Raw genomic sequence first — 12751 nt, 5'->3', positions numbered from 1 at the left:
CTGGTGAAGTACACTTCAGCTTTCTCAGTTGAGACTTAACCAAAAATAGAGGGGAAGAATGAGTGAATGCTGAGCTGGATGATGATGGTGATCTGTTTTAGTACTGAAATACAGGAACTCTGAGCTGGCAACAGTCAGGCTACATCTGAGGTGACTCAGGACTATTTGCATAACGTAAGATTCTAAGTCTTTGCAGAACTGGGGCAGTGTGTGTGAATACACTGGAACTGTCTCTGCTCCTGCAGAGGTACACCTCTGGAAAGCTTTCTTGTGTGAAGCTCTGCAGAAAGTTGTTATATCTGTGAAAGAATTCAGGTCATATCCTTATTGAAAGATGACGTGACAATTTCAAACATTCAAATTGATGTGTTTGTAAACATGTTACTTTTCTTTCTTTATAGACCAGTGTTCAAAGATAATCAGGGAAATGTTGACAGAGACTCACGATTCTCACCTTTATTCAGGCAAGAAAGTAATAAGATTTCCATGGAAGATTTGATTAAGCTAATAGCTGAATACAGAAGGTAAGGAGTCCTTTTTAATTCTATTTGAGATGGTATAAAAGCTTTATAAAGCTGTGCAAATTATTTTTCACAGGTTTTTTCATCATTTAGCGCAGTGTGCCAAAGTAGCCATATTAAATTAGTGTTTTTCACATTAGTCAGTATCTGCCAAAGAATGCTTTAGATTTTCTAGTTTTCCTGGAAAGTCATTTGGCACATTAATGTTACTGTAACCTAAATATAGTAATTTTTAAAATTGGCTTCTGTCCTTCCATCAGAGGAGATGCAGGTAAAGGAAACCAACACAGGACAGTATTGTAAAAACAAACAAAATCAAACAACACACATGGAAGTGTGTAAAAGTGTCCCTTAATAGTTCCTCTGTTCCTGGTTTGGTTTGTTTGAGTCTCTGTGACAAACTGCAGAGAGAACACTGAAATACAAAGCTTTTCCAAGTGCTCAACAGTGTGTAAATTAATGAATAGCAGTGTGGCTGGGTATTCTTCCACGTAGGTGTAGATCAGGTTAATTCTACAGCAAAGACTAGATGAGTGCCATGAGAATTGAGGCTTGAATTTCTTCTTTACTCCAGATGCACCTAGAAATAATAGAATTAATTTTTCCTATTCCATTTATGTGAGATCACAGAAGGATTGAATATCTTCTAGGGAAATTGGATCAATCCTTTAATCACTTGGATTACCTTACTGTTACTAATTGCTAAACTTTGTTGACATTCTTGATACTTGAATAAGAATTGTCTCTGCTCTTTTTGTCTGTTTGAAGCATCCCCTAGATAAAAAGGAATTTAGTATAATGGTTTTGGCATATTTCAAGCTGCTCAGGCACATGGAATACATCTCAGTCCCTTTTCAGCATAGCACTTTTCAGAAACCATGATTCTACAAGCTCCTTATGTCTCAGTGGTCACAGGATTACTTTTAAAGATCGTTTGTTTCAAACTGTAGAAAGAAAAAGTGAGTATGTTAGTTCTTGCAAGGATAATTGTTAGGTCATCAGTTTCTTCCTCTTCCATAACCCGTGACGGCTGGCAAAGAGTGAGAAGGAGTGAAGCCAAGAAAGAAAAAATATTTCTTCTCTCCTGTTGTATTTCTTTTGAGTCTGGCCACCAACAGGTTTATTTTAAAGGTGTTTACTGTAGATTTTTATCTTAAATCAAGGTCTATTTTTCGTTTAGGTTTAATTCCTATGTTGGATCTTATGTCCCTTGTTTTAATTTTCTAAAATGTTCTCATTTCTGTAATTGCAGAGCAGAGAAGATTAGCAAAATACAGACCATACCTGGCAGTTTGGAGATTGCAGTTGATTGTGTTCCTTTGGAGCATCCAAGTATGATTCCACTTTATGATTAAATATTATAATTAAATAGGACATTGTCATAGGCTTTCTGTCCTGAATTGTGGTGATGAGACTGTTCTGGTAGAACTGTCCATCACTGCATAGAAAAATGTATGCAACTGTCTGGGAAGAGAATGTGCCTGATTTTGTTTTTTTCATTTAATTACACCATTCTTTTTTTCCTCCTGCACCTGTGTAAATATGCTTCTGTGATACAGAACATAACCTGCTGTCTCCATATGTGATAAAAGTGCAGGGGTCACTTTCTGATATCTAAGACTTTCAGCCAAAGAACGGGCTGGGCTTCTGTTCAGCTAGATGTTAAGAGCCTGGCACTGTCAGTGTTGCCTGTGATGCACGTATCCTCTGTGAATCAGCACATATGGAATGTGATTACCAGCAGGTTTCAAGAATGCAGATGAGATGAAGGACTTCATTTAGAGGCAACTCCGGCAAAAGAGCAGCTCTTAGTACAGATGCTTCTAATTTGATCACGTTTTTGTTTCAAGGGACGCATTTCTGTGACCCGCTGTTGCAAAAATCTCAGGGCCATCTCAGTTCCTCTGAATTAAGTTTAACAGTCACTATTGTTCAGATATCATTACATCTGTGGTCCTTGTTATTTAGTTCAGAACAAGCACAGCAACGGCTCAGCGTCAAGAAGGAGATCAGATTGGGATGCAGACTAAATGGCCTATGTATATGTATGTTAAAATATGTGATGATCATGCATTTTATACCATCTTTACATGGTATTAGGTTTAAAAAACTTTGACTAACATTTAAAAGAGATTTTTATATTTGGAATTAAGAAAAAAAAAAAACCACTAAAGAAATAAGCAAAATGTTCCAAAGCAGCTTGGACCTTTCATTATTACCTGGCTCAGTTCACTGTGGCCAAGTGAAGGTCTGCTGTTAAAGGCATACACTAGTGAGGTGCCCAATACACGTGGAAAGCCAGTGAAAAATCCCTCGCCTTGAACAATAACAGCTTACACATTTCTTTGGCACAGGGAGAATGTCTTACTCTGAGTAAGGCTATAAAAAATATAAAACTGTAAGAGAAAAATTAAAATCTTGGTGAAAGCTCAATTTCAGTCAGCTCTGAAGGAAGCCCCTGTAGCGGCTGTATCCAGTGCTGTTGTAACACCACCTTCCCACTAAAAATGAAGGTCTTACTTAGTGCTAAAATCCCTTTTTTGCCAAGAAGAGCCAAAGCAAAGGAAGCAGGACGTGGATGTTGTCAAGAAGCTGCCGGTACAATTGTGTCTCTGGGGATGGACACTGCTCTGCTTCACATTAGCATCAATTTGTATTAGACAACTGCAGTAGATCTTTGTTTTGGTAAGATGTTATTTGAGATAGCAACAACAAGAGCTAGAGACAACGATGTAGCAGGAGATGTCTGTGTTTAAGCTTGTAGAAATCCATTGCTTTTTCCGCTGCAAAAGAGGGGGGGGAAATGGCCAAAAATCTTGTAGTTTTAGAAAGGGGAAAGAAAGAAAACATCAGTGATGTCCCTGCCTGTTGTCAGAACTCTGAAACTGGAAGGAGGGCAGCAGCCATGTTCCCTGCTTTCCCCCCAAAATGCATCTTAAAACCCAGAACTGGGAGGCTCCATCTGCACAAAGGACAATTATGGAGAGTGGCTGCAAGCAAACTGCGCTGTTGCCTCTGCATATGCATCTGTGAAATGTGAGGCAGAGACCAGACCTTCACAACAGACTCTATAAGGCTTGATTTTTCCAGATGGCTTCTTGTCATCCTTACTGCTTCTTCTGACGAGAGCAATAATAGCCTGTAGAGTACATCTGAGCTACTGCTATTGAAAAGCTTCATACTTACATTACTTGCAACGATTTTTGTATGCAGTTGAATGCCATTTCTACTTCCCTGTGAATTTTTCATGGACTACCGGAAGCGCGGTGTGCTGGGCCCGCCACAAGGCTCCTGAGAGGCCTCAGAGCTGCCGGCTCATCCTCCTGTCAGCTCTGGCTTTCTCTAGTGAGAGGCAAGGTTAATGGCCAAAACAGGCACAGGCAGAATGCTTATAAATCACATTTGAAGGGCAGTTGGACAAAATCTAAGATGTAACGCATCCTTTTCTTCTAAGTGCCCGAGATTTGCCCGAACAGAAAGCTGTTTAGGCTTTGGTCTTAGCTTTGTAGGCCAATACCAGTGAGCAGTCTCTGAGTACTGGGAGGAACCTTCATAGCAATAGAGGAAACACTCCGAAGTTCACATCTGACCCTGAGAGCCTTCCCTGACCAGTGGAGGAGTTGATGTGATTGCCTACTGGCCCTGTTGCTGGAGCTAGAGAGAATAAACCTTCCTAAGCATTCTTTGCAACCATCAGTGGTCCCTTCTGGCTGACAAATGCAAGTGATTTAACTTAGCAGTTCCGTTTTAATGCTGCTCATTTTGAATTGGGAAACGCAACAGTTTTCATGGATTTTTTTTCCAGTTTAAATCAGAAGCTGTGTCTGTTGTGGGGGTATACAAGTGGATTAGACAACTTCAGTGGGCAGCAAGCTGGGAGGAAAGTTTTCTGTGTCTGTCTGAAACAAAACAAACCAAATATAGCCTGTATACGGCTGACACAGAGCTGCTTCTCTCTCTGCCTTGCTTGTGCTGCAGAAGACCTGCGCTATCCTGAAACTGGTGATTTCCTTGTGTTAGTTTTGAAGAAAGTAAAATTGAGCATACGTATACACAAGGGATCACCAGCTTCTTCCAGTTTCCTCCCCTCAGATCAGTGGGATTTTCCAGTGGGTCACTGGGTTTAAGGAAAGAATTCTTACGCAGGACCTTCAAATTGCTTTTCCAAAAATCATTCAGGACACCCCTAAGTTGATGACCCAAACCTTCTCAGGTGCTTTTATGTAAACAGTGCTCATGTTTTCCATGCTGCGATTGCACGTCTCACTGATTCAGTGGTTACAGATATACAGAGTATCTGTAACCAATCCCTGTTGTCTGGGTGACAGTTTTTGTTTTCATCTTCTGTTTCTTAATTGGATTTCAGTCATCCCAATTACACCGTGTATTTAATCTAGTCCTGTGCTGCTCATTTCTTCATTTTGTTTACTATGTTATTAGATGATAGAAAGGACTAAATTAGATATTGGACTGTAAAATTAATTAGAAACAGCATCAGATATTCATCACTTATGTCACTGAAACTGTCAGCATACCAATGGTACTGTTATGCCATCAAACACCTTCAAATACTGTGAATGTCAAAAGTTTTACATTGCTGCACTGTTTAACTTCAGTTAAACATAACATAAAGTGTTTCAGATTGATGTATGTAATTCTGGATTTATGTGAATGCATGTTACAGTGAAATTTGACCCACTCAATATTGTTTATTCTTAGTAACACTATATGAAAAAGGTCATAAGGGATGGTTTTCTTTTCTTTTGAAGATTGTGTAACTTCATCTTTCATCCCAATCAAGCCATTTAATGACATAAAGGAACATCAGCCTACAGTGGAAGTTGAGGAGTTTGTGCAGGAATCAACAAAATACTCTCGACCTTACAGAGTTTACAAGAACCAAATATATATATATCCAAAACACCTCAAGTATGATAGCCAAAAACATTTCAATAAGGTACAGTATGTGATGATCAATTCAGGCCAATACTGAGTAGGTATGTATTACGTGAGCTCTGTTATTGGAAGGATGGAATACTTATCAGAAAGGAGAGGAAAATGGTGATACAGAGCACTGATATTTTTTGACCTTTGCAGTCATGAAGCATTGTTACAAATTTACTGAAATAAATTTGTGGATTAGTTTTAAGTTTTGTCACTAATGCATGGACTAGTGAGAATGAGGTAATAGCTCTTTCACAGTCTTCAGAAGGTACATATTGTAATGAAATTATGTATGCAGATGCAATGAATCTGGAATTTTCTTTTTTAACTGAAACTTGAGTACTGCTTGCTTTGGTATGCTGGTCACTTTATAATCTGTTTCTCTGCAGTTGATTGATAGCACTGGAGGGAAGACAGGAAAGCATTTCAAATTTGCATGTTTTTCTTACCTTTTGAAAAGAGCTAATTTCACCCCTTGTTGCTGGCCTGCATTTTTATGGCCATCCCAGTCCTATTCTGAGCATTAATACATTTCTGTTTTTCAGGCACGGAATATAACCGTATGCATTGAATTTAAAAGCTCTGATGAAGAAGGAGCAAAGCCTCTGAAGGTGAGCCACCACAAAATATATTCAGAGAGCATTTTTTCTGAGATCGCTACTTATAAAACCCAGGAATGGGAGCTATACTGATCTGGAACAATTCAGCTTACCGTTTTTACAGTGAAACTTGCTTGGTCTAAAATTCACTATTTACCTGAATTTTCTTCCTGAGCTTAAGATGCTTCTTGAGAAAGAATGAGGCAAAGAATTAGAAAACTTGAAACTTAATTCTTAACTTAGCTATTGACCGAGGTCTATAGCATAGTATTATTGTTGTGTCAATTCTCCATGAATAAAGCTGCCAACAAGAACCTCTGGACTGAACTGTGCCAGCAAGGGGATTGTTAACAGAAGTCAGTAAAGGCCTTAGGTTGTGTATTGAACCTCATAAAGATGAAGTAGCTTTTGTAAAGCTTTTTGCAGAAGGCTTTGGAATAATTAACAGCAAGGAAGAAGTTTAAGGAGTGCATTGCTTAGTAAATTCAGGGTAATTTTCATGGATCAATGAACTATTACTGGAAGTTTGTTTAAAAATATTAATTTGTAAGCAGTTATCAATCCTTCATGATAATGCTTTTAATGTACATGTGTATTGGATATACCAAGAGTACTATCATCAGCAAAATTTGACAATGTAATCAAAGTATGTTGCTTTTCTCAGCGCATTTACGGGAAACCAGGTGGACCATTATTTACAACAGCAGCCTACACCGCTGTGCTACATCATTCCCAGAATCCAGACTTCTATGATGAGGTCAGTCTGCTTTTTTACTCATAAAATACTAATCCCACAAGTTTGCTAATGAGATGGGAAAATGTGTAAATACCTGTTACAATTTCTTTTGTACCTGTATGGAACTGTATTATGTCAATCTACATAACTGTTATATCTCAGTGAGGCTTTCCTCTTTTAAGATGCTCTGAGTACATTTAAGATGCTGTAGAGTTAATTAGGAACAGCCTACTCTCTAGAATGCTTGTCTGGATTGCATTAAGGATTCAATGTATCTCTGAATTTGATGGAAACAATAAACATTATGATGAAGAATGGAAAGAAATGTCAGAACAAATCCCTCTGACATATAAGATCTGTACTGGGGCATTTTTGTTTAACCAGTGATCCGAATGGAATGTACAGTGATGTACAGTGGCTGCAGCAAGTAGCTTAGCTCATACTTTGGGAGATGCAGCTCTAGAATGCTGTTTGTATGTTAGCCTTTGCCAAATGCTAGATGCCCATCTTTACCATGCATTTTTACATTTCACCAACACCAATTATGATTTCCGAGCTTTCTGCAGGTGAATTTAAATTCACCCTTTCAGTGACCAGTGTATCTGATGGTGTGATAATGCCATATGTCTTTTCTGGATTTTTCACTACTGCTTCTGTGTAGTGATAATGCTGGCAAACAACCCCAGCAGAGTAGTTAACCAGTATTTTCCAAACCACTTGATCTTGGAAAAACTTCTAAACATTAAAATAGAGGTAAGGTCAGCAGCTATATATATAGGCATTAATTTAAAATTGGTGTTTAGGAGCTGGGGTGGGACATTTACATTTTCATAGAGTAATTTAGGTTGGAAAGGACCCTTAAGATTATCATCAGATCCTTCCATCAAAGTTAATTTCAGTGGTTTTGAACTACATTCATCCTACTCCTTTGCAGGCAGTGTTAAGGGTTATAACACATCTGACAGTGTGCTTTCCTATGATCTCAATGAGCCATCTGCTTTGGGCAAATCACTTTCAGTGTAAGTGAAGAACTGAACTCAGACCTTAATAGACAATATGGCTGGAAAAGACACGCACCTGTCCTAAGTGTTACTTGTATTAGTCAGAAAAAACAGCAAATGCAGTCTTGAAAAATAGTGTAGAATGTTATCAAAAAGGTTGTCTCCATGTCTGAATGCCCTTTTCATATCTATATTTATGGTATTAGATTCTTACCCATAAGCTGATTTAACACTGGGAACATTTACTAACAATTTCTAAGCCTTACTTTAAGCATAGCATCAGCTTGGGTAAGCATTATCACAGTTCAGAAGGGCAAACTGTCTTTTTCATTAGTTCCTATGGTAACATATCTTGATTACTTTGTATATTTATTCCAGTAGGTTAATAATATGTCAGTCCAAATCTGTAGGGATTTGTGGATGACATGACGTGGGATTTAAGATGGACCAGAAATCCTAAATAAAAGTTGATTTTTGTGTAAGCCATGACATTATGCTGAACAAGTAGCAGAGATTTCATTTTAGTTTTCATTTAGATTGTCTTAAAAATAGGATAATAGTGATGGCTATTTACGACTGCTAAAGTTCAAGTTATCACTTGTAAGTAGGGTCTATAACTCTTTAATTCTATGCTCTTTTGTCTTCTGTTCTCTCATCAAAAATGCAAATATTCATCCACAAGACAGAGAAGAAAAAAGCTGTTTAATTAAAAGTGATAGATAACTTTCCTTAGCAATTTCCATAAATGAACCTCTATTACCAAGGCAGCAACAGCACTGCACAGATGAACAATTGTCAGTAAAGGCAGACTGTACTTAGAGAGATGTAGAGAGATGTGTAGAGAGATGTCATTCATTTAGACCATCTCTGATGCCTGGTTTAATCAGTATTTAAACTAAAGTGAGGTGTAACATTTTACATTTCAGGTGAAAATTGAACTTCCCACTCAACTTCATAAGAAACACCACATTCTGTTTTCATTTTATCATGTCACGTGTGACATAAATGCAAAAGCTAATGCCAAAAAGAAAGAGGCTCTGGAAACACCAGGTACCTGTAGCAGAATTACTTTTAATTATAAGTATAAAATGTGTACATTCAAATAAGGATTTCTGAATTTCTGTCTGGATGTTATTGTCTTCCTTTAAAGTTGAGCAGCTTGTTCTCCAAGGTGTCATATTAATTTGTTCTTGTGTGCAGTGGGATATGCATGGCTTCCTTTGTTGAAAGATGCTCAGCTTGCTTCCCAAGAACACAACGTGCCAGTAGCAAGCAGTTTGCCTCCCAATTACTTAAGCCTTCAAGAACCTGCTAGTGGAAAGGTATTGATTCATACTTCTGTATGTTCAAATAGCACAGAGTAGTTACTTGCAAGAGTTTCATGTGAGGTCAAGTTTGCATTTACACTTATCTAAAAGTCATCCATTTTGGAATGCTCATGTGTATAGTATCACTGAGTATATAAATAAATGTATATAACACTGGACTGTAAGCCATGTGATGCTGATTCAGGAGCATATATGGAATAAGTGTATTTTATAATTTTCTTCTACAATATTATACTTAACATCTCCAAAACTCCAGAAAGAACCTTCAATGACAAACTCAGGCCATATGACATTCATTCTCCAGTTGATGTGATCCACAATCATGATTCATTCTCCAGCTTTGCAGTGTGGTATCACTTTTTCCCACTGATCCTGCCCAGTTTGGGTTATTTGTGCCTTCTTGTTTGTTTTACTGTCCTCATGAGGACAGGGTAGGGCAGTGTTCTGGTCCTTTGAATTATAATGTTCATGGCCTCTTGCTGAAAAGTCCGCTTTTGTTGCACTAGTTCTCTATTTGGAAAAGCTATTTGAAAACAAATATCTATCACAGTTCATATGTGCTCATGTGCAAACCTATGCATTGAAAGAGAGATGCTGACTTGAATGAATAGGAAATACTGCAAAATATGTTTTTTTGTTTTATTTTAATAGCAGATCGGCTGTGATGTAAAATGGGTAGATAGTGGGAAGCCACTTTTCAAAGTGTCTACTTTTGTTGTATCAACAGTAAATACTCAGGTAAGTTGAATTTCCTCTTAGCTCTGTTACCTGCTTACAAGTAAAAAGCATGTAGGAAAGTCTGAAAGATGCTTTCTCTCAAGTCATGTATGAATATGTTTCTCTAACATTTAAAGGTTACTTGAGTATAGGATTTCAAGATGACAACGATGGAATGCACATTTTAAGGAAAAATAAAAATGACTTCATAAGCTGAAATAAAAATCATGAAATGTCAGTTTAACAAGAAGGAAAGAGATTGTGAGCACCAGGAAAATAATTCTGGCCATTGAAATCCCCTGGATTGTGAGGAAAAGACTAATTGCGTACAACAGAGAAAGAAAAGATTGGTCAGAGGACCTAGAAATATTTTGTATATAACAAGGTATATACAGTGGCCAATGGATTAAGCTAAATAACTTGATCTGTCTTTCAAGGTGTTATGTCTAAGACAGTAGGTACCAGGTGTCTTCTTCAGTATCACAGGAGATTGCTATAACCAGTTTGAGCTGAATTCTAATCCTTTCTATAATATAAGTTAACATGAACTTTTGTTTATCGTTTAGGATCCATACCTGAATAACTTTTTCTGTCAGTGCCAAGAAAGGGAGAAGGATTTCTCTCAGCCTCCTACCTCAAACTTTATAAGTTCTTGTAAGGTAAAGTAACCTGCAGCACAGAATTATGCTATAAAATGTTAATTAGGTCTTTCTCTCAAAGAGATCCACCACTGCACAGTTCTCAACATGGCATAGACTTGGCAGTGGAAAATGAGTCCATGACAACTCCAGTTAGGCTTCATTGGTGCAGCAGCTGCATTGCTGGTCAGAAACACGTCTCCCATTCCCTTTCTAATTTGTAGCACAGGTGCATCTGCCTTATCCCCAGATTTGATAATCCAGCCAATGCAAAGCCTCAGTTTCCATTAAAAGATGGTTGAATGTTGGTCTGTTCTTCTAGGACTGTCCAAAATAAATGAGCTGGTGTCTGTTGACCTGTGGTATTCCTGCTAGTCCTCTGTTGCCTTAGATATACTGTGTGCTTATCTCCTACTTGTCTCAAGATTTTTCTCTCAGAAAACTCCACTGCTAATTAAAAGTGCTTTTGGGAGGTACTTTGTCTGTATAAATCAAGAGTACTAGTTACCTGCCAAGTTCTGAAAGCAATAAGAACGTATCCTTTCTGCAGAGGTGAAATGAATAAGCAATAGCATTTCACCTGAAGTACTGTGTTCAGTTTTGTTCCCCTCACAACAAGAAAGACATTAAGGCCCTGGAGCGTGTCCAGAGAAGGGCAATGAAGCTGTGAAGGGTCTGGAGCTCAAGACTTATGGCAAGCAGCTGAAGGAACTGGAATGTTCAGTCTGGAGAAAAGGAGGCTCAGGGAAGACCTTATAGCTCTCTACAGCTCCCTGAAAGGAGGTTGTAGTGAGGTGTGGGTCAGCCTCTGATCCCAGGTAATAGCAATAGGATGTTGGGGAATGGCCTTAAGTTGTGCCGGGGGAGCTTCAGGTTGGATATCAGGAAAAACTTCTCCAAAAAGAGTGGTGAGGCACTGGAACAGGCTATTCAGGAAGGTAATGGTGTCACCATTGCTGGAGGTGCTCAAGAAACGTGTACATGTAGCACTAAGGGACATGCTTTGGTGTTAGGTGTATGGTTGGACTAGATGATCTTAGAGGCTTTCCCAACCTTAATGATTCAAATTCTATGATAAATGTGTCTGTATTTGGTAGAGGTCAAAAGCTGTGAGGTAAAAGAGGCATAGCAAGCAGTTTTAAAAGAGCATCAGGTAAATGCAGGACTGTAACACTTCATTGATGAGTTAGCACTCTGCAGTCTATTCACTGAACTTTAAGAGGAGAAGTAGTAAGAAGAGTGAAGGATGGCTATGACGTTAATTTTACCACTGTATTAGCTCTAAAACATTGTACATGGCTGGTATTTATTATTTTTCCTTGGAGTAGCCTGTAAAATCTAATTGCTGTTTGGGGGTTTAGACATTACCATCGTGTACGTGTTTTTCCTCTTTCATTTGTCATTAATGTTTGAGCAGATTTTATAATGATATTTGAGAATTTTCTATAATAAGCAAACAAAATGTTCTGGTAAATTACAGCCCCAGTTCTCTGAGGAAGGCCTTAAGTGTGATTTAACAGGGTTGCTTTGGTTTAAAATGCTGACAGTTTGTGCTAGTTAATTTAACAAAGTGATTAAGAAATGCTTTCAGAAATTAAAGCATGTGTTATTTATAGATTATACCTCTACTGAATGAAGACCTTATTTGTGAATTTTTGATTAAATGTTAAGCATGTTGCACAAAGTTTAGGAATCCAAGCTTCAGAACTTTCTAGCTATCTAAATAACTGGAATCTCAGTGTTTTTTCATTTGCTGCTTGCAGCTTACCTTTTAAAATATTTCATTGATTTTATTAGGAAATAATGTTGTATGTAACAAGGGATTAACTATGCAGTATAACTAAGGAATAATGTTACCCAGGATATTTTTCTTTTATTTATAAATCAGTAATAACTTTGAAGAAATTTAGGAAAGATTTGGAAATGACTGAAATGCAAAGATCAAAGGAATTCAAAGGATTTTATTTTATTTTTTAATTAAGAGCTCAATATCTTCCTTGATCAGAGAAGGTAATATAATGTGATTCTAATAAAGTTAGGATGTTAATATTTTTATCAGTGTGCTTTTTACATAATTAGTTTAGCCACAACAAGTACATTTCACCAGATCTCAACATAGAATGATTTTACCTAAAAACGTTAGGAAGTGCATGTTGTAAAGATAGGTCATTCTTTTGGTGCTGTGGTTTTGGGTTCAGGTTTTTTGTTTCTTTGCATTTTAATCAGGATAGAGCAAAAGACTGGAATTCCAAGATGTGGACAATACC

The 12751-nt window shown here is 37.7% G+C and overlaps 1 protein-coding gene across 20 annotated transcripts in view; it reads left to right on the top strand.

Annotated features, from left to right (window-relative positions):
- DOCK10 (dedicator of cytokinesis 10) overlaps window positions 1-12751 on the top strand; it is a 139834-nt gene that overhangs the window by 85927 nt on the left and 41156 nt on the right. For 19 of the 20 annotated variants that reach the window (XM_015277017.4, XM_015277025.4, XM_015277016.4 and 16 more), the window contains exons 15-23: window positions 402-524; window positions 1774-1853; window positions 5291-5478; window positions 6011-6076; window positions 6729-6821; window positions 8728-8851; window positions 9002-9123; window positions 9781-9867; window positions 10413-10505. In XM_015277017.4, coding sequence (XP_015132503.2) covers window positions 402-524; window positions 1774-1853; window positions 5291-5478; window positions 6011-6076; window positions 6729-6821; window positions 8728-8851; window positions 9002-9123; window positions 9781-9867; window positions 10413-10505 — 976 coding nt within the window. The remainder of the gene's footprint in view (window positions 1-401; window positions 525-1773; window positions 1854-5290; window positions 5479-6010; window positions 6077-6728; window positions 6822-8727; window positions 8852-9001; window positions 9124-9780; window positions 9868-10412; window positions 10506-12751) is intronic. The other variant, XM_015277009.4, reaches the window with a different exon arrangement.

This window comes from Gallus gallus, chromosome 9, assembly GCF_016699485.2.
Source record: "Gallus gallus isolate bGalGal1 chromosome 9, bGalGal1.mat.broiler.GRCg7b, whole genome shotgun sequence".
In the NCBI taxonomy this organism is placed as follows: Eukaryota; Metazoa; Chordata; class Aves; order Galliformes; family Phasianidae; genus Gallus; species Gallus gallus.
The sequence above is the reverse complement of the archived record's forward strand: the minus strand, read 5'-3'. Positions and strand labels throughout refer to the sequence as shown.